We start from the raw sequence: 23,893 nt of genomic DNA on the forward strand, positions 1-23,893 counted from the left end.
CAACCGAGAAAAATTATCCATATATGTATAGTGTAAACATAAGCTTTTATTTATATAAATATAAATATATAAATAGGATGATTCTGGTTATGATGTATTGATCTGCTCAATTCAATTTGTGAAGTCAATTCTGATTAAGAGTCTGAAGTCCATCTGATTTGATAATTTTTTCTATCTAAATATTGATTAAATATATTACTATGATCCATGTAAAGAATTCAAAATTATATTCAATAATTTTTAAAATTTTAAAAATAGTCCAATGAGGTATCAAATTCACTTAATGGAGATTAAAAGTTGTTCTTAAAGATAATCAGCAAATGGATAACTGATGATATAGAAGTTACAGATGCATTGTTAATTGATTAGTATCAGTGATGAGAGTGCTAATATCAAATGGAAGGACTTGATATGAGGATGGAATCCAGTTTTAAGGTGACTATCTCATGATTGATGTCAGTGTCTAAAATTGCCTTGCAAATTTTGCTGCAATGGAAGAAGAAGGCTTCTGAAGATGGAAACTGTGAAAGACGAAATGCTCTGCTTGCAGAAGAAGGAACAAAGTTCCAACATATTGTAATATTTGACTGAAGTATTAAGCCACCACATGTGAGAGAATAATAGATCAATTTTGGGGGTCTCACAGTCTATGCCTGACTTCAAATCAAGAAATTGAATCTGATATATATTCCTTTGGAAATATCTGCTGAAAGAAACATATGAGAACTGCTCAGATGGATTACTTGAAAAAGAGAGAAAAAAGAGCATCTCAAATGAAACAGTAGTATACTTCAAGAATCGAACATCGATCGGTCTGAAAACGAAGTCCAACAAAATACTCTCGGAGCAAAAAAATTCCAAAGACCCATCATCGGCTTTTGTCACTCCACCTTTCAAACCTTTTCCTTTAACACAGTCCCAATGGATGCTCTTGGAATCTACATATCCATAAACCGGAGTACAATATCTTATACAGGACACAATCATCTCCCAAGTTATAAGAGCAAGCACCACATTGAGAATTATAATCAACCTGAAATGCCATTCATCTAAGTAGCAACAAGAAAAGATGTTGTATGATGGAGATGCCTCTCGAAGATAAAGAACGACGACTTTAGGATCATTTTCATTTCATCATAAGGTTTTTCGGGTTCATCCGAAGGGTGTAACTGTTTCTAACATGAAGGAAATTGTAAAGATATGACTTGTTTGTCGCTGTAAAAGCCTTTTACAATAGTCTACTGACTTTGCACTTCATTTCTAGGTATAGTTCATCAGCACCATATGATACATACCGTAAGATGGAACTTATCTTTCGGGTATTTGGATTTACAACAGAAGAAAGAACAGCAACTCGACACCACCATTGCCTCTGCTTTGATTTGAAAGATATCATCAGAGAAGTTTCAGGAAAATAAGCAGGGCCAAATGATGATCTGCAATCTAGATGTCAGGTTTCACCCATTCATACCGACCAGGGAGCGGGCACTCGTTAACGAAATCAAAGTTGTACCTAATAAAATGATCAAGACAATAAAAACAAATACGATAGACTATAGCAAATAACGATAGAAGCCATCAGATGCAGCATTTGACAGACAAACATAAAAAAGAATGAGGCTACTAAATCAAACAAGGAGAATCAAGGAATGCATACTGTTCTTGAAAATTTTGCTGCTGGAGCTGCTCTGTGTTAGCAAAGAACTCTTCAATGTCCTGTGTGGTAGGGATGTTATGGCAGAGAGCGTGCCTTCTTTGGTTAGTGGCAGATGAGTTAGTAGGTCTGGTCATAGAACGCGGAGTATCTATCGTCTCTGAATCCCTTATCAAACTGCAAGGCGTGATCTCCCTGACAAATCTGTAACCATCTGAAAGCACATTAAGATCATAGCAGTCTTGAAAAACTTCAACAAAAATAAAAAACATTAATATTTATATTAGTATAAACACTAACAAATGCACAAGAATCTTGAAAATGAAAAACAAAAGTACTATCAGATGTTTTACACCGAAATGCATTTTGTCAGACAACAAGTCCAAACTAATTAATTCCAGTATTCCAAACAAGTTAAGAATGCGCCAAGCTAAAGTTTCAATGGATTAGTCCAGACAAGAATGTTGCAAGAAAAACCTATATGTATTTAAGCAATTTCAACTAGAGAAAGCAGTAAGAATCATCAAGCCTAAAATGGCATGAACTACAAAGTATTTCAAAGTTTATCCAAATAAGCGAAAAAATTCAAACAAGTAATGTCACTATCATATTAAACAACCATACAGAGGGGTTGAATAATTTGGAAATAATCCTGGTGGTGGATGCAGGCAGCCAAGTCCCAAGAATTTGTAATGAAAGGAAATGAATATGAAACATAGGGGTTTCCCAATGTCATCCATGAAAAGCAATAAAATATCCCAAAACTTATATGACATACTATATTGTTATAATTTAATGGCTTCAGAGGACAGCTTGGACTCTCTCTCTCTCTCTCTCTCTCTCTCTCACACACACACACACACACACACACACAAGAAGAAGTTCCAGACCATTTCAAATATATAAGTTCCACTTGCAGGGATGACTGATCAATACAAGGATGACTGATCATACAAAGGAGAAGAAGAACAAGAAGATCATACAAATATAAAAGCTCCACTTGCAGGGATGACTGATCATACAAGGAGATCCCTCCAGCACAAAATAGGCCAGTTAAGAAGAAGAAGAAGAAGAAGTTCCAGGCCATTTCAAATATAGAAGTTCCACTTGCAGGGATGACTGATCATACAAGGAGATCCCATCAACACAAAGTAGACCAGTTATCACATTCCAACAGGTAATAATCAATCATGACTAAAAATGGCACTTCTTCAGAGTCATAAAGTGTGTAGTCCCCATGTTCCAGAACAACCAACCAAGTGCAAGAAGTTCAAAGCCTATTTAGATTTCTACAGTGGGAGGAATAGACAACTGCAAGATGTTCAAAGACATAAGTCCCAACAGCACCAAAGTTTCATCAGAATCAAATAGATAGCAAAGACAAATTAGATAGACTTTGAGAAGATTTCCTTTGGACAACAAAAAGAAAGTAAAAACAAGAAAAAAAGAAAAACAAATCCTAGAAAGAACCAACCATTACAAAAAGATGAAGAGAACTTTAAGTGAAAGAATACATGATCTTGGACATACTCAAAGTCCACCAAGCATCAAAATCATACAAAAAGCTTAATAAGGTTGAGTGGAGGAAAAACTTGTCCAAGAAGAAAGAATAGGACAATCAAAACATAGGCAACAACACCTGCAGGTGAGATAAAAATGTGTTGCAAAAGCCCAACAGGAAATAGGGGTCTTCATCCATATTCACACAAGAAACTTACTTGTCCTAACTTCCGAAAGAAAAAAAAAGATTCCGACGAGAAGAAGTTCTTTTTGAGTCTGCAAAGTATCAGATTATTGGGTCATGCAATACGTAGAACAAAGAATCAAAAGAAACTAAAATAAGCAGATACATCGAGCAGTATGTCACTTTGGAAGTCATTCCTTTTTGCAACGCAGTGGTGCAAGTATCCACTGCAAACCCCACAGAAAAGCCAAAGGAAAGAAGAAGAGAAGAGAAAGAAGAATAAAGATCTACAGCCTATAACACGATCCTAGCCAAGAAAAAGCCTGATTTCAGAAACCCTAGCTAACAAAGCCCAATTTCTTGCCGCAGTTTCGAAGCAAAATCACACCTTTCCTTCGCTTCAACATCAACCACGTTCTCTCCGAACGATACCTCCACGTCCGGAGCCTCATCCACCGCCGTCGTGTCCGCGACATCCTCATCCTTGTCCGAACACCTCCTGGTCCGGGCGGACCCGACCGACCCCGAATCCGTTGAGCTAACCCCAGGTTCGGCACTCACTTTGGGGGCCTCCTTGCAGGCGTCCTTACCAGGCTTGGAGGTCGGAGCTAGAGGCGCGGGCTTCTCGAGGCGGCGGCTCCGGAGCTCAAGGTAGGCGAGGGAGGAGTCCGATGCGGCGGCGGCAGCGGCGAGGGTCCGGGCGCGGGTGCGGACGCCGTCCGTGGACTGGTGGCGGGAGACCTCCATGACCGCGACCTCGCCGGTGACCCTAGCTTTCCTCGTATACTTCCCCATCTTCCAGCCCTTTCCGTCACCCGTGAAAGCTCTCGTCTTTTACACCCACGAACGCAAAGAGTGAGAAATGGTTGAAGAAAAGGAAAAGCGACCTCAAAAAGGCGAGATTGTGGAGAGCGCGTGGGAGGAAAGAGACAATCTTTATCAAAGAAAAAGAAAGGAAAGCCAACACAGGAGTGTGAGCGCGAGAGAGAGAGAGAGAGAGGCTTTGGGGTTACACTTCAATGCATTGTCTATGTAAAAAATGATTTTTTTTTTTTTCTTCTCATGACACATTTGCCCAAACTGTAGCTCAGCACTAAGCTTTGGCGTGATGACTTCTCAGGACACATTTACTTCTCGTCGTCTCTTCTCACCGCTCGATCTCCAGAAACCAAAAGCAGGAGCAGTGAATGGCTCCGTCTCCAAGTCATTGGATGCTCTTCCGAAATGGCCAGGTGTTGGGAAGATGACCTCAGAAGTCCTCGGTGCAAATGAGTGCAGAAGAGTTTGCGGTTCGGTTGTCTCAGCTGGTTTATCCAAACAAGCAGTGTGGGAGTGACTTCAAAGAGATCCACCGGGAATCTGAACTTGCCACCACCACTTCAGTACTGTGTGTGTGTGTGTGGCTCAATTCTATCACATGTCAGAGAATATATATATATTGCTTCTGGGCATCTAAAAAAGTTTAGCATGGCAAGGATGGATTGCATCGAAGTCCAAGAATAGATCTTGAAGAGAGTGCAGAGTGCAGAGTGCAGAGTGCAGACTACAAAGGTCATTGCATCTTTTCTTCTCAGCTTTACTGAGTAGACTTCGACATTTCCTTTCCGTGCCTTCAGTTTTCCGATCATTTTTGGCTTGTGAAATGAGGAGATCAAGTTTCCCAAAGGTGGTGTCATCAAGAATTGCTGTCATCTGTCTTGTGAGATGAACACCAACAGTCTACTGGTCAAATCTTCTCCTTTTATATTGCTCACAGGTGATTGGATTGAGACATTAAAATGGCCAGCCATGACAGGATGGGTCTGCCACAACCTTATTTTGTACAAATCTCATCACGTCTCTCTCTCTCTCTCTCTCTCTCTCTCTCTCTCTCTCTCTCTCTCTCTCTCTGTTTCTTTATGTTTTTGGAGATTCTGAAACATTGCACTGTGAGCTTTTCAACGACTCCTACAGACAGACCATCCAGAGGTGTCCTTAGAAAGGAATCCTATGTTTGCTCTACATGATAAGTACATGGGGATTTTACTACCTTGTAACTTAGGTTTGGTCTTACCTCACTGGATCCTGCCATGATCTATCTCTCTTTTTGCAGTGGATGAAGTCAAAGAGCTCATGTCATTACAATATTAACTCCGCTGATCTGTTTAATAGGTCAAGTTTAAGATATGGTGACCAGCATTCCAGCAACCACTCAAACTCAAATTTAGATCAAGATTATGTCTGAGAGCCAACATGATCTATTTGGTAGAGTATAGTCCTGCACAATCTGAGTGTTCCATCAATCATCAATCATAAAGAAATAAAAAAAACAAAACTCCCTTAAAAGAAAAAGTGAAAATATGAAGAGAGAGAGAGAGAGAGAGAGAGAGAGAGCAGCAAGAATCAACAAGACTATGACACAAAAGGTATAGAATCAGAAACTAATGTTCAAAAAGGAGTCATCCCCTACTCTCATAGCAGAAGAGAGTAGGTGGAAGAGAAGTTGATCAACAAAAACATTATATTTATATATATATATTTGACTAGTTATATTCATGAAGATCTTAAACAAGAGAAACCATTTTATAGTTTACAAAGGTGATCAAATAGTTAGAGGCCTTCCAAGTTAATGTATTGTTGGTGACCATTAAAGAAAGGGGGTTCTCATTTAGCCTAGAAACATATGTGACAAAGGAAGGTTGCTTTAGAGGTCTTCCAAGTTAATGCATATTACCACTTGTGGCCATGAAGACTTGTTGCTTCAGATATGATTTGAGACACCACAATTACTTGTTTGATGAATAGAATACTACTTGATTAGGATTTCATATCATGCTTGTTTGTGTTGCATAATGTAATGGATACGTCATGATCCGATCTCATGGGATAACTTACTCATTAATTTATTTGAATTAAAATATTGATCTAAAACACTTAAATATGAGCTCTTGACAGCAGACTCATCTAAGTCCATTCGAATCAATTCTCACCAAGACCGAGTGATTAATGGATGTCTCGAGATAGGATCTTGCAGTTTCAAATCTATCATGAAATCAACAATTGCCCATCAAAGTTGACCCCTTTTTTTCCCCTTTATGTCGCATTCCATTGTGAGAGTGAATGAGTGAGAGAGAGAGAGAGAGAGAGAGAGAGAGAGAGAGAGAGTGGAGGTCATGCATCTCTAGGAAATGAACATACATTAGATTGTACTCTCTCAGATCGATCAAGTTTCTTAGAAAAGTGATAATTCAACTAATCTTATTGTAATACTATGCCATTAGACTTGCAAGAATCAAACAACACTTTTTGATCTTTGGCTTGCATCATTATCTTTTACAGTACATTCGAGTTCACTTGTTTGCACTTTAAGCAAAAAAGGACGAGCTTTTTTCCCTAATAAATTAATTTTTTAGAAAAAAATAGTACTATGACAGTTCAAGTACACTTCAACACATCATTATCATGATAATGATAGTTGATCTAATTGCATTGATCTGAATCGTGGCCAAACATTATCCATCAATATGTGTCGGCTGTTTAACGATGGATAATACTTAGCTGATTAAAGGAAAAGAAAGTAATTGATGAGGCCAACGCATTTTCAATCACAGACAATGCAATTTTGTTCCAAAAAACACAAAACCAATAGTAAATTTTTAAGATTGAGATCACTTTTGTTGGAGAAAGTAAATGTTAACAAAGAGGTTTTGGCAGTGAAATTTGTGGTTTCATTTGTTGTAAGCTACATGGAGATTTCATATTTCACATGTTCAGCCACCAAATATAAGCATTTTTTTGGATGACAGATGGGTTCATCCCAAACAAGAAAGAACACTATAAAGCCACACAACACATGACAACACAGATCATGAGATCACTACTTGTTCTTCTTGAACAGCCAGATGTAATATGAGACTTGTGTTTGGCTTGCAAACTCGTATTCATTCAGTGTCACTCAAGAACACATCTTTCAGCAGAGAACAGCAGCTCAACGAGAAGAACCTAAAGCAAAAAACAACGCCAAATCCTTACTGTTGACTCGGAAAACATCCATGAGGCTAAAAATTGAAAGGAGAAAACACAATGCAGAAGAAGAATCATTTGCACGCCTTCCTTTTTGTGATCAGATTCATCACCTCCAGCATCAGTCACCGACTCTTCCAGCCTCATGCATGCAGCAGTGAGCAACAGCTGCGTGCGCTGCCACGCGGGTCACGCCACCTTACATCTGGAGCCAGCGGGCGAGTTGGGTGGGGTTGACCACGCCCTGAATGCGGGCCCCGTCCGCCTTCAGCAAGTACGACACCTCCGCGTACGCGATGGGCGGCTTGGACCGCGCTGGCTCCGCGGTCGTGCTCCCCGATCGAACCGGGTTCGCCCTGTCCTTGTCCGGGTCGCTATCCGCTGAACCAGGGCAGACCGCGTTAGCCATCTTGTTATCCGGCTCGGACCCGTTCGGCTCCCACCGTTTCCCGAAGAGGGTTCCTTTGGTGAGGAACTCGTTCGCCAGGCACCCAGCCAAGAGCCGGTTGTCGCGGGCCAGCGCGGGCTGAACCGGATCCGGCCCAGCGGGGGACCGCGCCCGAGGGGAGTCGGACGGTTCCCGATCCTTCCGCTTCCTCAACGCGCCAGCTGCTGCCTCTCCCGCCCGCAAGTGAGTCGACATGATTTCAGTTTCGCCACGTCAGCAAGAGGGCATCGAATCCGCAAGCGAACAAAAAGAAGGCCGGAGAGGGATCAGATTAAAAGGAAAAAAAAGAGGTGAGGGGGCAAAACGGTAAAAGAAGAACAAAAGGATAAGATCCACAGCGGGGACGTTACGTGACCCCAGGAATCCGGCGAACCACGCCGGTATAACGGCGAGCGGCGGCCGTGGCGCGGCGGAGGGGGGCCAAGCAAAGGAAGCGCGAAAGGAGATAGGGAAACGCAGGAGGATGAAGAAGATGATTTGAAGGGAGAAGAGAAGCCCTGGTGAGGTCGAGGGATGTATATAATAGAGATCAAATAATGAATGCCCCTGGAACTTGAGACAAATACGAGTCTGCCATCGTCGGTCTCGTCGAAATGACCGACCTGTCCTGCCAATTGAACTCGGTGATTTGTTAGCTCCTATGACTTGAGTTCGACAACGTTCGATCCAAATCGATTCAATATTATACAGCTTCTCACTTTGAAATCCCATCAAATCACCCTTCGATTGGATTTAATTTGGTTCGGAACGGGTCGTTCCAGAACCATTAACAGGTGTGAATCGGCGGTCGAGGGGGCAGAGGGAGTTCGTCGTAATTAAGCATGACATGCAGGGGCAACTACGTACCAAGAGAAAAACAAACCCCAACTCGGTGTGGCAGCCATTGGAGGACAAAATAAGGAATCTTCTATTGTTCCCCGGCTTTGACTTACCCCCCAACGTACCCGTATGAGAATGGAGGAGCTGGTTTGAAAGAACCGATGGGACCCGCAGGGTTGACGAGGTCGACTTCCCACGCATAAAAGTGCGCAGGGGCACATGAAGAAATAAAGTATTCAGAAGAGGGTTAAGACGGTCATTTAGGACTGAAAGATCGAACGGGGCACGTGGTAGGGGGAGAAACGAGCGTCTGGAGGGCGGAGAGCGCACGCGCGATGATGGCGATAGGCTTAGAGATCAACGATCATGGGAGATCCACGAGTAAGATGACGATACCACGTTTGGGTGACGGAGACGGGCAGATAGGTGCTTGGCGAGCGGTGGCACCACCGCCAACCGTGGCAATGAATTGACAAGATCACCCTCCAAAAAAGCAGGACATCCATAAATTAATCAGATAACAGATGCCATGAGATTAATCACATCAGCTCATTAATTTCAGAATGTCATATAGCATGATAAGTTTAATGTGGTTTAAGGCAGTCATCCCAAAAATATGCTTCAGAAAACAATTAAGGGAGATGAAAAACCTTCATAAGGTTTTCTCATGTGACATGAAGAACAAGAAGGAAATCAAATCAGAAATCAATCAAGGAAGATGAAAAACCTTCATAAGGTTATCTCCTTTGACATGAAGAACAAGAAGGAAATCAAATCTTTTTTTTTTCCAAAAAATGTACAATGAAAATTCACTAAAATTATGCTTCAGAAATCAATTAAGGGAGATGAAAAACCTTCATAAGGTTTTATCATTTGACATGAAGAACAAGAAGGAAATCAAATAATGTTTTTTCCCAAAAAAAAAGGTATAATGAAAGTTCACTAGATAAGAGAGCAACAAATTATTAAAACAGAAAAAAAAACCCAAAACAAATAAACCACAAAAAAATCATGGTTGGTGAATGGAAACATTGCCTTGTCCAGATCTTGTGTCTTTCTCTTTGCACATAGTCTCTGGTCACTCCAATGAAGATTTCCCAAACCCCTTGCCATTCGATGGATTCTCGCTGCAGGCAAGGTTATCGGTGTAACAAAAGTATATTGTGGCTTTTCTCGTTCAATAATAACCAAAATAAAACAGGGCAGTTCCTTGAATGATTTTGATTAACAGAAGTATCAAAGCATGGAATAACCACAGGTATTTACAAACTTGTTTTTTTTTTAAGTTCTATCGTTCATCACAAACTTCAACATTTCTAATGAACAAGGGTGTCTTTCGATGAAGACAAGCTTCAGATACCTTGACCATTGTTTCACCAAGAAGATCCTCTACATGAGATTGTTAAATGATTAGCATGATCTTTACATTTTCAAGTGATAACAATGCGAAACATTTTGTACCTTAAAAACCGTAAGACAAGCTCTCCTCCTCTCCACACCTCATGACAAAGTACTGATCATGATTTGCTATACCTACAAGTCAATCTGCAAGTTAGAGCTTTTATGTGTCAATGTCTCAAGTTATGATGATTTTGTAAAGCACCTCTACAAACTAAAGCACATACATGCTTATGCAAATTAAGCTTAAACATTGGCCTTTTTGTTAGGAAGAGATACATTACTTCAAAAGGATTTGTCTATTTGTTACTAGCAAATCATCTAATTACTTCACTATTACTTCAAATGTTTGGCTCATGTGACCACCTTGAGATTGAGTCACTTTAGCTACAAGTAAACCCAAGAATTTAAGAAAATAAAAGATGTCCTACATGTATCAATCAAAAATCTCTTTTCCCCCACACGTCTGGAATCTATTAGTTCATTCCTTGGGAACAATGCGATCCTATAATACCTGTCTTAAGCTAAGAACGCTTTCCATTCCTACATAACTCTATAAAAAGGACTCACCTCTACAAGCCTCTTTCTATTCACTATTATTTCAAATGTTTGGCCCATGTGACCACCTAAAAATTGAGTCACTTCAGTAGCAAGTAAACTCAAGAATTTAAGAAAATAAAAGATGTCTTGCATGCACCAATCCAAAATTTTCTTTTCCCCTACTCATATGTCTGGAATCTTTTAGTTCATTCCTTGGGCACAATGCGATCCTATGATACTTGCTCCAAGATAAGAACTCTTCCCATTCCTACAAACCTCTATAAAATGACTCACTTCTTTGTCTATTTCCTTCCACAGCCAACCAAGTTAATCATTGTGCTTGCCGCCAACAGTAGTAACGGTAAGCACCAGCAGTTGCATGCAACACTCTAGCATGAAGAGCCAAGAGGCTGGTGATGCCGACCATGGCTTCAGGATCATCACACTAGCCGGTGACAACAAGGGCGCAACCATGAAGGCAAACATGGATCAACTGATGGACACCGATGGCATGATGTATGATGACGACGACATCATATGCACCTACACCAATAACAACTATCAGGCTGTGAACAACTCATTTCTTCTTCGCGGGAGCTGCACGGCTGAGGACCCCGGCATTCATGTGGTCATATCAGAGTATGTTGAGAAGGTTGGCGATGGTGATGATCAAGAGAGGTATGAGAAGAAGAAAGAGAATAACAAGAAGGACAAGAAAAGAGAAGAAGATAAGAGCAAGGGAAGCACCAAAGAAGGTTTGGAGTGGTAAGAAGTATGGCTGATGAGCAAAATGATTATGAAGCAATACTTTGAATGCTAATAGGTAATAGCCTTAGCACCAAGTACAAGTAATAATTCTTGTAAGTTGATGCCTGCTATATTAATAAAGAGAAATTACATTCCGCAAGTCACACTAAGGTGTTTAGTGTGAATTCAGATGAAAACATTGCATTTGTGCATGAGGTAAATCGAACAGCAAAACGAGGAGCACCACAAAGCAGCTTTAAACATGTAATTTTTGTTGTTGCAATGACATTTCTGTGTCAATCCATGGAATTTGCAAAGTAAAAGTTCTACACAAATTCAACACATGAAAGAATCAAGATTTTCTGCAAGGTTCACTATTTGCCTATCTCTTTCATTGTCTCAGAGTAAGGTACAAATTTATCTTAAATGCAATATATATGACTAGTATGAACAACACCAATATAATTCGCTAGGACGAAGATAAGAATTACTCAGCAAAATGTAGAGCTTCAAAGATTACCAGATATTTAATATTCCAAGTTAAATGCTACATCCAAGTCTAGCAAGGGATTAAACAGAGCACATGAAGCTACAATCAAACTATTTCACGCAAAAATTCCAACATTCTAATATCCAGATCAAAGGAAAGGAGAAGAACGAGGGAGCTCACAGAGACAAAGCAATCTCGGAGCCTGCGACCATAGCCACCGCCGGGGCGAGGGCGTTGGCCTGCTTCTCGACGTCGGGGAGGCCGACCTTGACGAGGGGTCGAGCATGTCGAAGGTCTCCTTGTCGACCTCGATGTATTCGACCCTGATGGCGGACTCGTCGGGGTCGAAGTCAATCCGGCGCTCGCGCTCCTCCTGCTGGAGCTTGAGGGAGATGCCGCGGACAGGGCCACGCTGAATCCGGCGATCTTGTTGCGGCATCGCTTCGACGGGATGAAGGGATCTCCTCGAGGATCTTCTAGTTGGTGTGGAAGTCGATGGTGATGAGCGAGTAGTGCCGCTCGATCACCTGGCGGGAGGACTTCTCCACCGTCTCCGTCCGGACGCGGCCCATCTCGGTGTCGGCGCTCTCTTCTCCGGTGGGGGCGTAGCAGCCGGCACAATTACGATCGAAACTTCAAGTTAGGGTTGTGACGGCGTTTGCGAGGGTTGGGCGATCGCCTGCACACGTTGGATGAGTCGGAATGCTGAGTCTTACGGATAGGACTCCCTCGTATCTCCCATTCACGAACGCGTGGACAAATGGGTGACGGTAGACCAGAAGCAAACTTGCCGCCCTGATTTCATACCCGTTTGGAAAATACTCGACAATGACCCACTGCTGTTGCGGACGTAAACATGCAATCATGAAGTAGGTACGAAACAAGGGTGATGTTCGTTTAGTAACAAGATGGGCGTGGCATCGGGTTGCACTCGTCTCCCACAGGTCCTTCGAGCGCAAGCAAAGCCCAAGACCGGGGGAGATCTGCCGTGCGATCTTCATCCAACGGACAGCAAGCGTTCCTCAACGCGTCCACACCTTCCCGCCTTCTGCGAACCCTCGTTTTGCACTTGCGAAAAGACTAAACATTCCTCACCTTTGCACTCCATTCACGAAACGCATTTAGCTCTACGGACGGGCATTATTGTCTTATTCTTAGTGGCCGGGTCGCATGTGAGAACGCCTTCGTTTTATGGAGATTTCGATCACTCCTACCTCTCTACTCTCCACATGATCGGATTCGTGTACTACAGAAGCACCCGTCGCACTTGCCTGGTGACTAGGGATGGAAGAGGATTGGAGGGGTGGGATGGTCGTTCTCTCCCCGAAATCGCTGCCCTTGGGCTTCCGGTTCCGTCCGACGGACGTGGAGCTGGTGAACCACTACCTCAAGGGCAAAATTAGCGGCAGGATCAAGTCGGAGGTCGAGGTCATCCCCGAGATAGATGTCTGCAAATACGAGCCGTGTGATCTTCCCGGTGATCTTCCATTCCCCCGCCCTCAATTCATGTCTTGCTGCGGAAGCTTTACCTTTGTTTGCGTCTGTGGTCCGTGTTCTGTTTCCCCTGTTTTTCTTACTCGAAAATTTGTTCGGAATTTGATGTCTCCTTGCTGTTTTGTCCCCAATGTTTGATTTCGGATTCCGCGCTGGCGTCACTACACTGTTTGTGTGTAAAGGTTGGACTCTTGATGATTGTCTGTGGTGGTTCCTGTGCCCGGGCAGATAAATCATTGACCAAATCAGTCGATTCGGAGTGGTTCTTCTTCGCACCGAAGGACAAGAAGTATCCGAACAGCAACCGTTCCAACCGGGCTACTGAGGCTGGGTATTGGAAACCCACGGGGAAGGATCGGATGATCAAGTCCGGGTCAGCTTGTCCTGCAATTATAGGCATGAAGAAGACCCTTGTCTTCCACCTTGGCCGTGCTCCCAAGGGCGTTCGCACTAACTGGATCATGCACGAGTATCGCACACTCGAGTCTGAGTCTGTCTCTGGTGAGCAGGTGAGTAGCTTCTTTGTTTCTTTTCGTTTTATCTACAACTTTTCCCTTTTTATTGTGGGGATAGGTATTATTGCACTATTACAGTTTCTTGCATTGATAAGCAACAATTATGATTGCTTTCTGAATTTTGTTTCCTAAGTTAATTTTCATGTAATTATTAGTTTCTTGAAATTTTTATTCTCTACCTCTATTTCTATCTGGTATCTTTGTATTCTTTTTATGCTTGTACTCTCGTTACATTCTGTTCTTCTCAATCTTGTGCAGGGTGGCTTTGTTCTCTGTCGTTTATTCAGGAAGTCTGAAGAGAAGACCCCAATTTTTTATAATGATGATTTCACCCAAAGAAATGTTGATGAGATGGAGAGTAGTGGCTTGTTTGCTCCAGCAACACCTTCACCAGGAGAGACACTACATGGAGTAGAGGCTACAGAGGAAGTTGTGACACCATTGAACCAAAAAGATTTGGAATCTGATTTGCAAGAGATTTTACAGCCTTTGCCTCTGAAAACTAATGTGCAACCATCAGGTGTTAATGGGCTGGCAGCAGATAAGACTGATATCACAAGAAGCTATCCTTTAAAGCCAGAAGAGTCTCACTGCAATGAGACTATTGTTTCGGATGCCGCTAATCATGGAACTGTTTTGGGATCTGAGGTAAGTTATTGTGAACATGATCAGTTCATCCTAATCTGTAGACTTGCTTATATATCTCTAAATTTATTATGGCTTAAGATGAGAAATTTTGCCATCCTAAATTACCCATTCGTTATAATTATACTTCAGTCAGGCGAATATAAACTTTCCTCAGTCTTTTTCTTGTATATGGAATTCAGGATGCTTTTCTGGATTATTTAGCACAATACTTTGGCCCAGAGTATGACACGCTTGGCCCTGATGATTACCGTCTGAGTTCCACACTACTATCTTTCACGGGGAACTCATTTGATGCTCTTCATCATGAATGTCTGCAGGAGCTTAGTCAATTTGACAACATTGGACAGGATTCTGTCACTGAGTTTTTAAATGCAATGCTTTGTGATCCAGAGGAATGTTCCCCTGAGGTATCAAATGCCCCAAGAGGTTTCCTAACTGAGTTTGAACCAGATAATCAGATCTGTGTGACCAGGAATGATTCCCCCTGGGATTCACCACTCTGATAAAGAACCTGAAGCTACCGTTTTTGAGGTGAGATTTTCTTTTCTTAAAAGGAAATATTTTAGGAGCACCATTTCTGTGACTTTTCTTTGTTGCCTTTGCAAGTTCCTAAAATCTGTTCAATTGCATGAACATATATGATAAAGCAATTTTAGTTAGAGAAGTTGTAAAATTCTAATTTTTCTTATTTGCTAGGTACCTTAGAGGAACATGGTGTTTTCTGGAGGAACCAACAGTCTGCCCATTTGTTCAAGCAATTCTTTGCGGAAGAACAGTTATATTGTTCCTAAGAAACAAGACATGAGTCAGTTTTCTGTGTTTCCCAATCAGAATTCGAGCCTAAATGTTTGCTCAATGGTCTCTGCTGCAACGAATCAAGAAAAAACCAATATGGGCAACTCTGACAGAGCTGGAATCCATGTCGGAGCTTGCAAGAATTTGTCAGGCTCTGATAACTTGATTGAACAGCCAGGCTTGTCAAGGAACCTGTTACGTTTACAAAAGCTCATTCACGATGGCTCTGTCCCCAGAACTGATCATGCAGTAAGCAGTACGATTGATGATATGGTCAAAACAGTGTTCCTGACTGAGGTTTGAAGCTTTATTTGGTAATTTTCAGAAATGATAACATTGAGCTAATGTTGAATCTTAAGTCAATATTATAACAATTGTTGTTGTTGATCATATTGGCCTAATGAAATGTTTAATCTGAAGTGGCTAACCTTGAAAAGTGTTACAGGTTAGAAAACATTCACTCGGAGCACCAATTTGATGAAAAAAAATCAGCTTCTGATCTTACTGCCAGTATCAGTACTGAGGACATCCCTTCTCGTGGTAATAAGCCGCAAACCATGCTGAAACTAGAATATTTTGATCACTGAAGTTTTTACCGATTACTAGAGCTCACGATGGATATGCCTCGATTTTAGTATTTTCTGCTTTTTTATTTGCTTTGTATTATCCTAATTCTTCGAAACCGTATGGGTGTAAGTTCCATTTGTGCCCCTTGCACATGTTGAAAATGGCAGGTTATAGTCCAAATAGTTTATGCCAATTAGAAATTGAAAAGAAACAGCAAACAGTCCTTTTCATGTATCTAACTTTCATACATATATTATATGTATATCCCTGAAAAAGATAGACTGCTTTTGGTTTTCGAGGGGGGATAAATTTCATCTCGATATTTCTAGGGGTCATTCTGAGATTACCCTCTTTCCATGTGTTGCACATCAAAATTTTTCCTAATAATATTCCAGAGAATGTGTATCACTCTGACCTATGAACCAAGCCTTAAATGACCTTCCTGAGCAATTGATTAGTTCCAAGGGTATATTGGGTATAACTCATCTTGAGTTGGTCGAGGTGATGTGAACATGATAACTGAGCTGACTGAATTTGTGGCACAATCAACTACTTTGCTGATCACTGTTGATTCTCATGCAGATAATACAAATTCTACTGAGCTAAGGTCCTCTTCTCCTGAGATCTAAGATTCCAAACCCGAGTTGATGTTGAGAACAAGATGGAGACATAAGAATGAGGATAAAATCAGCAGCCAGTCTACTGATGCAATGGCAATTAGAGCTAGACATACTCGACTATTACAATCACATTGATTCTATCAGCAGTACTTCTTTTATTATTCCTTGGATTACAATCAGGTGCCTGAGCTCCTGAGAACAGAATCAACTCTTGGTCTTTGCAAAATTTTCAGTCTTGGAACATGTAAAGTTTACAGCTCCGCAACAGAGAGTTCAGCAGCCCATCCAGGGAGCTACTTTGAAGCTATTTCTGGCTGTGAAGGATGAAGGTATCTGACCAAATGAAAAGAAGCAGAGACTCTGTAGATACACATCAGAGGTGGCTTCTTGGTACTGATGTCGAAGCACTCGACTCTCCGAGGTGTGCTCTACTACACAGTAGTTACTAATTCTGCATGGGTTTACTTTAACCACCTGCACTGCACACTACCTTATCGTGATGGCACATTTGATGGTTGTATCATCTTGTACCATGGTGTTGTATAGGTCAGAAACAGGCAAGTCTTTGTTTTTTTTTTAGTCCGGCCCATAGGTGGGATTGTACCGGACAATAAGGGCATTGAGCTTAAATCTAATCAATTATTAAAAAAAAAAGTTCGCACGCAGCGTGAGAAGTGGGCGGCTAAGCTTCCTCGACTTTGACCTAAATTTTATTTTATACGAAGAATTCTTGCAATAAACTTTACAATACTAATGGTATCAATTTACGATTTATCTTTTCTTAGATATTTTTTTGATATATTCATTTGGTGAAATCTAAATTTTTTCTTTGATAAAATTCATATACGATAACGATGATATATTATTATTGAATCAAGATTTATATTATTAATATTATTTTAGACAAAATTTATTATAAATATATTATCATTATTGGTGATAGTGAAGGTTTGAAGTGGACTACGATCTCGTGATTTTTCTTATATTAGGTTTTACATGTAAAAATTTAATATTTTAATTTATGATTAATTTATTATTCTAATTAATATTTAATTTTAATAATAAATTAATATTTTAATAAGAAACCCATTTTAATAAAAAAGAGAAAAAATTATTCAACTATATACTCGTGCAAGTATTCATCATCATTACAAAGTGATGTGGTTCTTACTGGACATATCTAAAATCTCCTGTCGAACTCTCAACATAGGTTTCATAATGTGAAGCATAATTGTGTTTTCTACATAGAACAGGATTGGAAAAACTTCAATGTGATGTGATTGGCTTGGGGTCAAATGCTTGCACATCCAGAAATTTTGATTCTCAAGCACCAAGTAATATTCTTATACTGCTCCTTATCATTGCATGCTACAGCTATTTTCCCAGCTACATTGGATCACAATCATGTTCATTTATCTTATAATTTTGGCAAGCTTCTTCCATTGTTCAAGATTCTTCAAAACGAAACGTGCATATAGCCATATTAGTTCTGTTTGCAACTACAAACTAGTCTTAAAACCAAAGACAAAGGCAAGACTGATTTAAACCTGTCCAACAAAAATCTTAGTCAACATAATTCTCATCCTTTTGCGTTATTTGAACTGATTCCAACTTGAGCTAAGTAAGGCATATGTCTACACCTATGTCTCTCTTAGGGAACTGTAAGACCACTTATTCTGCAGCATCAAACATATAGATGCATTATATATGTGCACAATCAAATTGGAATCACACTGTTTCTCCTTCATCTTCCGGGGCATCCAATGCAAAGCTCTGTCTCGACATCAGTATGTTGACCGGGTATGCCAACTTCGTTGGTAGCAGCAAATGGTAGCTTATATTGTAGCTTGCATGCAATTCAAACATCAAAAATTATCATCTCAGGTCAAACCATGGAAATGCTTAATTTACTTAACGATGGATAAGATAGAATCACTTTTACATCGATTGATTTGATGTACCATTTCACGTTAAAGATTTGTATTATACTTGCATAGGATAACATAAATGTTATTTGGCAGGGTTTGGAGAGACCTTCTACCTTCTCTTGAAGCTGTGCAAGCTGCTCTTCTACTAATTGGTACTGAAAACAACACATCCACTTTAGCTTATCAATGTCTTCAATTAGAAGTAGACAGTAAATTGCCCGGTGACTTACCCTCCAATTCATGCAGTTCTTCAAGAGAACATGATTCTAATTTTTCACCTAATATTTTCCTTCATCATGTTTTTGGATTTAGAACCCCAAACCCAGCAAAATTTAAGCATTTTTAGTTATTATAATGACACACAAAAAAAAAAGAGAATGAGTAGAAGGTTGAAACTGACCATATAGTGGATTCAAGATGCTCCATCTTCTTGACCATATTTGCAGCTTCATACCTACATGGCTTCAATTACAAGAATTAAATTTTAGGACATTATAAAGAAATATTTGAAATGAGACAAACCATTTTATTATTATTCTTTTTCTGAAATTAGAAAACCCATCAAGATTCCATTCAAAGATCCTTTGAACTTTTTTTCTTCTTCTTTATGAATCTCTCAACTATAAGAAAAAAAGGACCTTAGAGAGGAATTTGATGTCTTCACATTCTTTTTCTCTCTCCTTATCTTCGCAACCTTTCAAGAACATGTTTTTCTTCCCTTACTTGTGAGGTCAATCAAGTGAGGGAGAAAGGGAAGCAGCTAAAGAACCGGAATGAATGCTTCAGGATTGAGCAATTAAGGATCTCTTAAGGTGCCTTCATGCAATAAAACCTTAAATGGAGTTGGAATGCAGACCTGCTTATCATGTTCTATGACACTGCCGCTGGTCCGTTCTTTTGCTTGTCCTCTGTAACGGTCAAGTATTTCTTGCATTCTGCACAACCCAAGAAATAATAAGTCTTTCATGCGTTCTATAGCGTTCATCCTTTGCCAGCTATACTTTTAGTCTGACAAAAATAATATTAGAACCATATACACAATTATGCACGACATGACAGAGAGAGAGGGGGTCGGTTGAAACCCTAACGATCATCATCATGGAGAAAGGAAGAGGGGGCGGGGAAGGGAAGGACCTGGAGGTGGCGAACTCGTAGAACTTGCCGCGGGCGGAGAAGATGATGAGGGCGATCTCGGCGTCGCAGAGCACCGAGAGCTCGAAGGCCTTCTTCAGCAGCCCGTTGCGGCGCTTGGAGAAGGTCACCTGCCGGCTCGTCGCGTTCTCTATCCGCCTCAGCTGCGTCTTCCCCCTCACCATCCTCTACCTTCAGCCACGGAACGACACGGGAAGGGTCAAGAGCGGATCACCACAAACGGCAAAACACCGGATTTGGTTTGGGGGTTGGGCGTTTCGCGCTCTCTCTCGAACCTTCCTCGTTCGGTTCGTCCCTTCCTAAAAGAAAGATGGAAACCGCCCAAGTTTGCGCTGCGGTGGAGGCACGTCTTTGGCCATCTGTAAGCGGTCGGGGCCACTGCTGCGCCTCGTACGACAGCGATAGGAGAAAATGCTCCGGCGGCCAGCAGGTACGCGTCCGTACGATCCGTCTCTCTCTCCCTCTCTCGCCCCCCCGCCCCCCCCCGCCCCCACCCCATAAACCACCGGCGGGGCTCCTCCTCCTCCCGCGCCGGCGACTTCTCTACCTATTGGTCTCCTTTTTCTTCCCTTCTGCTCCATCGTTTGCCGACTCACATAGGCCGGGCATGGCTAGCGGCGAATCCATGAGGACTCTTCACGAATATTTCTTCTTGTTTGCGTCTTCGTTGGCCAAAGTGGGCCGCCAAGCACCACTTCCCATGGATCACTTTCATGTGAACCCCCTTTCTGTCTCCATCTAGACATACTTAGCTATATCTAATTCAATCAAACTATTCTTTTGGCATCACAGTTGGATATCGATAAACGATCAAGAATTAGATGATACCAGAGGAGGATTCACGTTTGGATCATGTAACTTGATCAAGAATTATCTGAATATATCTACTGTAATCTTCATTATGTTAATTCAGTAATGTCTTGATCTAAATTTTATGGTAAATAATAATCAATACGGTGCCAATTTATGTTGTAGACATAATAATAACCACTATGGTGGCAACTGTGGAACCATCAAAGCTCCCTTGTGATCATGGGAGCCAATCTTTATCCACAAGCAAAGAGAAGAGGACTTGCTTCGTTCGTGTAATCTGCAGTCAAAACGAAGGGTGAGACTTGCTATTTTTCTTACATGTAGTGAGTACGACTAGATGATGGATTGAAGTGGCCGAAGCATGATTCCTGGATCTTGTCCCTTTGCAGTCTCCCTTCCTGGGAGCAGATTGTGTTCCACGAGTCGAGAGTCTCAATTAAAGGAGGAGGAGGAGGAGGAGTTCTGCTATCAGTCCTTTGTTGACATGGGGTTTCCGGTGGGCTGCTCCGAGCTGATCGTGCCATTAACGCTCCTCCGCATAGCTTTGCTCCTGGGCCACCTGCGACGCCTCCTCTTCCTGGTCTTCGACGTCCTCCCCTGGCCCGACAACTCCAGCAGCATTAGCCACGGCAGCAGATGGAACCAGCCGTTACAGTCGGCGTCGGCGACGCTGACCATCGGAGGGGCGCTTCCGGTGGTGAAGTACGAGGAACTGCCGGAGGCCGACGACGGCTGCGCGGTGTGCTTGTGCGAGCTGGAGCACGGGGACGAGGTGCGGCGGCTAAGCAACTGCCGCCACGTGTTCCATCGTGGCTGCCTGGACCGGTGGGTGGAGCACGACCAGAGCACCTGCCCGCTCTGCCGGGCTCCTCTCGTCCCGGTGGAGATGCGCTGGGCCTCCGCCACGGATTCTTACTACGACGACGACGACTGCTTGTCGATCGACCAGAGCATCTTTAGGTAATGGCGTCATACAATAGCGTGATCTCTGCACTTTGGCTCTGCTGATCTCTACACAGGGAGTTCACGTCACTGATCTAAAGAAAGCTATTGGTTTGAGCAAGATGAAGATTCAAGAGACCTCATCAAAAGTAGCTAAATCTTTCTTCTTCAAGTCCTTCCTCTCTTACACTCATCAGTACTCAAACATCTCAGCTCTTGGACTCCGCCATGCTTCTGCTTCCATGAAGCTCCAAAGACCATAATACCTCTGCGTCAGATGAGGTTATGTCGAGCAGTGTCACCTTTCAATCACTCTCTATGTAGACAACTTCTTTACCACAGTATCATCCACAAATTTGGACCAACTCCATATCTCTATGCAATTCAATCTGTCAACAAAGCCACCAATGCAACATTACACTGATTTCCTTGAACACATCTTATTCTTCTCTGACATCTAATCCAATACAAAGGCAATTGGTGGCAGAACATGACTGTTCTACAGGAACTAATTTTGTCTGGCCAAATAAACTATTTGTAAGAGATGCTTATGTAAGATTTAAAGAATATTTTGTTACAAAAAATATTCATGTAAGAAATGAAGATGGAAAGAGAACCAAGGAGTAATAGTTAAACTACATGTATTAGATTTGATCCATAATTTAATAGATTAAGTATTTGGGTAGAATTGATTTTGTTTTTCTTGTTTTAGGGACACTTATAGTTATCGGAAGTAGCTTAGACTACCGAATAAAATGACTTCATCGAAAGATCTGCCTGTGTTTATGATAATTTCAAATTTTAGTTTTGGGTTTCGGAACATATTTTCATTGTTTTTTTTTCAAAAAGAAACATCTCAAATAAATATTGATGTTACATTTATGCGACACTTTGGCACCATGTAGGCGACATATGATCGACATATCAACAACATGGGGCAGCACAGTTTTAACATGGCCGACACTTTTACATCTCGACTAAGTCTGACCCATCAATGCATGTTCTAGATTTAGAGCCCCACAACGTCACATTCCTAGTTAGGCCGAAGAACAATATATAATTGTATCCTGTAATAATCGTCAATTTTGGGAGTAACGATAGTTGGAGCCCACTTTGAAATGTGCTCCCCACGTACATTTCACACATAAAGAAATTTCTTTTAATAGCTCGTCCAAATTATCTAAATCCAATATTGACTTGATCATCGAAGAGACATTGATCGAAAACGCCCTCGACTTAGTTTTATAGGTTTGACATATTTAGGTTAGCAAGAATTGAAATTTGTATTAAGATTGACATGGGAGGAACCTCAATTGGCTTCGAAAATCACTTTCAATTAGTGTTAAAAGGTGGGCTCATGAGGTCTCGACTCCCCTATTAGGGGCACTAATGAATACATTTAGTCTCACATCGTATAAACTTAACAAGGCTTTATAAGTGCTAACATTACCCTATACTTAACGTTTTTTTGGAGCACACCCCGAAAGGGATTTCCATATAGATTCATCTAAAACGGAGAATTCCTCGTGATCCCTCGTAGGCATATGTTGGTTATAATAATTTATTATTTTTCACTTGATAGAACTAAACTCTAGTATCAAAAGAGAAGTTGACAAAGATTAGTGATCCACTTATTTTAGTTTGGTAGATTTGGTTAGAGAAGAAATGGTTGATCCAACATTACCTATCTACGAGAGGACAAAACTTGAAGCTTTAGGCAACTTGATGTTGACGTTAATTAGCTCATTCAAATAGTTGAATTAGAGACAATCCTTCTTAATGTCTATTTTTATCGATTAACCCTCCTGATTGTGATGTTATTATGTCAACGCACGCATGAAACCATCCTTTTCGACATCTTCTCACATTGCATCATGTCCCATTGTTCTTTGCAGCTGAACTAGCAAGAACACAACTCTCTCTTCTCCTCTCTTCTTCGGTACAATATTTCGTCAACACAAAGCATTTTGTTGCGTCTTATAGCATACATACGAAGCATTTGGTTTATGCTTAGAAGCTATATAATTGAATGGTGGCATCAAAAAGGCAGCTCAGCTACTAAACCTTGCGTACGATTCCTTATCATCTCGATGGAGAAAGCATCATAGAATTAGATTACTCTTGCAAATTTGGACGTAAACTCTTCTGCTGTCGCTGCAATCTGTGAGTTAATTCTGTCCAAGAAACAATGTGATTGCTGACTAATATATGCTTCTTGAAAGCATATCTTTTTGAGCATGTTGATGACAGCAACTCAAAAGCATATCTTTTTGAGTTTGTAGAAGGATAGGCATTGATCATGCCATCCTTGTGATCCTGCCGTCATATACGGCCTAATTAATACCAATAAAGCCAAACCAAGTTGATAGAACGCCAAAAGAAATAGTTCATCACAAACTTTCTTTTTAGCTTTTCTTACCTCAATATGCGTTTCTTAAATGGTGATAATTGATTAGTTATAAGCCAATTCGATGATTCCAAGATTATCATAGCATCCTAAATCTTGCTTCTTCAAAGATGAACATCACATATCATCTTAAATCCAATGGTCAAGCAATTGAATTAATCTAATATACTTTTCGATAATTATCTAAGACCCGATCCAGAGAATTTTTCTTTATAATCTATACCTCTCAT

The 23,893-nt window shown here is 41.1% G+C and overlaps 6 protein-coding genes across 11 annotated transcripts; 2 read left to right on the forward strand and 4 right to left on the reverse strand.

The window, feature by feature from the left end:
* Nucleotides 1-1,099: 1,099 nt before the first annotated feature.
* On the reverse strand, nucleotides 1,100-4,475 carry LOC108952212 (cyclin-dependent kinase inhibitor 4). Its single transcript, XM_018822584.2, has 3 exons — nucleotides 3,727-4,475; nucleotides 1,658-1,858; nucleotides 1,100-1,513 (listed from the first exon to the last, which is right to left on the reverse strand). Exons 1-3 carry the CDS (start codon nucleotides 4,131-4,133, stop codon nucleotides 1,444-1,446), a joined length of 678 nt encoding a protein of 225 aa, XP_018678129.2. The 5' UTR covers nucleotides 4,134-4,475; the 3' UTR covers nucleotides 1,100-1,443.
* Nucleotides 4,476-7,222: 2,747 nt separating this feature from the next.
* Nucleotides 7,223-7,983, reverse strand: LOC135605170 (uncharacterized). The gene has a single exon (XM_065094950.1). It carries the CDS (start codon nucleotides 7,981-7,983, stop codon nucleotides 7,540-7,542), a length of 444 nt encoding a protein of 147 aa, XP_064951022.1. The 3' UTR covers nucleotides 7,223-7,539.
* LOC135605178 (small ribosomal subunit protein eS17-like) lies at nucleotides 7,321-12,521 on the reverse strand. 2 transcript variants are annotated; one of them, XM_065094967.1, is made up of 3 exons: nucleotides 11,963-12,521; nucleotides 10,069-10,140; nucleotides 7,321-9,734 (listed from the first exon to the last, which is right to left on the reverse strand). In XM_065094967.1, exons 1-2 carry the CDS (start codon nucleotides 12,219-12,221, stop codon nucleotides 10,070-10,072), a joined length of 330 nt encoding a protein of 109 aa, XP_064951039.1. In that variant the 5' UTR covers nucleotides 12,222-12,521; the 3' UTR covers nucleotides 7,321-9,734; nucleotide 10,069. The 2 variants fall into 2 exon arrangements, with proteins under 2 accessions (XP_064951039.1, XP_064951031.1); XM_065094959.1 differs by lacking the exon at nucleotides 7,321-9,734 and adding an exon at nucleotides 9,814-9,996 and having other exon boundaries at nucleotides 11,963-12,520.
* Nucleotides 12,522-12,980: 459 nt separating this feature from the next.
* Nucleotides 12,981-17,066, forward strand: LOC135605184 (NAC domain-containing protein 14-like). 2 transcript variants are annotated; one of them, XM_065094976.1, is made up of 7 exons: nucleotides 12,981-13,259; nucleotides 13,505-13,785; nucleotides 14,050-14,439; nucleotides 14,619-14,970; nucleotides 15,136-15,548; nucleotides 15,680-15,774; nucleotides 16,384-17,066. In XM_065094976.1, the coding sequence occupies exons 1-4, from the start codon at nucleotides 13,067-13,069 to the stop codon at nucleotides 14,940-14,942; spliced, it is 1,188 nt and encodes a 395-aa protein (XP_064951048.1). In that variant the 5' UTR covers nucleotides 12,981-13,066; the 3' UTR covers nucleotides 14,943-14,970; nucleotides 15,136-15,548; nucleotides 15,680-15,774; nucleotides 16,384-17,066. The 2 variants fall into 2 exon arrangements, with proteins under 2 accessions (XP_064951048.1, XP_064951055.1); XM_065094983.1 differs by having other exon boundaries at nucleotides 13,086-13,328; nucleotides 13,459-13,785.
* Nucleotides 17,067-17,933: 867 nt separating this feature from the next.
* On the reverse strand, nucleotides 17,934-19,665 carry LOC135583019 (MADS-box protein SOC1-like). 3 transcript variants are annotated; one of them, XM_065095027.1, is made up of 6 exons: nucleotides 19,484-19,665; nucleotides 19,206-19,284; nucleotides 18,750-18,811; nucleotides 18,580-18,638; nucleotides 18,463-18,504; nucleotides 17,934-18,267 (listed from the first exon to the last, which is right to left on the reverse strand). In XM_065095027.1, exons 1-6 carry the CDS (start codon nucleotides 19,663-19,665, stop codon nucleotides 18,257-18,259), a joined length of 435 nt encoding a protein of 144 aa, XP_064951099.1. In that variant the 3' UTR covers nucleotides 17,934-18,256. The 3 variants fall into 3 exon arrangements, with proteins under 3 accessions (XP_064951099.1, XP_064951084.1, XP_064951090.1); XM_065095012.1 differs by having other exon boundaries at nucleotides 18,456-18,504; XM_065095018.1 differs by lacking the exons at nucleotides 18,463-18,504; nucleotides 18,580-18,638.
* A 127-nt stretch (nucleotides 19,666-19,792) lies between these two features.
* On the forward strand, nucleotides 19,793-21,957 carry LOC135605195 (brassinosteroid-responsive RING protein 1-like). 2 transcript variants are annotated; one of them, XM_065095001.1, is made up of 3 exons: nucleotides 19,793-19,931; nucleotides 20,477-20,609; nucleotides 20,704-21,957. In XM_065095001.1, the coding sequence occupies exon 3, from the start codon at nucleotides 20,799-20,801 to the stop codon at nucleotides 21,276-21,278; it is 480 nt and encodes a 159-aa protein (XP_064951073.1). In that variant the 5' UTR covers nucleotides 19,793-19,931; nucleotides 20,477-20,609; nucleotides 20,704-20,798; the 3' UTR covers nucleotides 21,279-21,957. The 2 variants fall into 2 exon arrangements, with proteins under 2 accessions (XP_064951073.1, XP_064951066.1); XM_065094994.1 differs by lacking the exon at nucleotides 19,793-19,931 and adding an exon at nucleotides 20,117-20,355.
* The last annotated feature ends 1,936 nt before the right edge of the window (nucleotides 21,958-23,893 follow it).

The sequence above is a fragment of the Musa acuminata genome, chromosome BXJ1-2 (genome assembly GCF_036884655.1).
Source record: "Musa acuminata AAA Group cultivar baxijiao chromosome BXJ1-2, Cavendish_Baxijiao_AAA, whole genome shotgun sequence".
Lineage (NCBI taxonomy): Eukaryota > Viridiplantae > Streptophyta > Magnoliopsida > Zingiberales > Musaceae > Musa > Musa acuminata.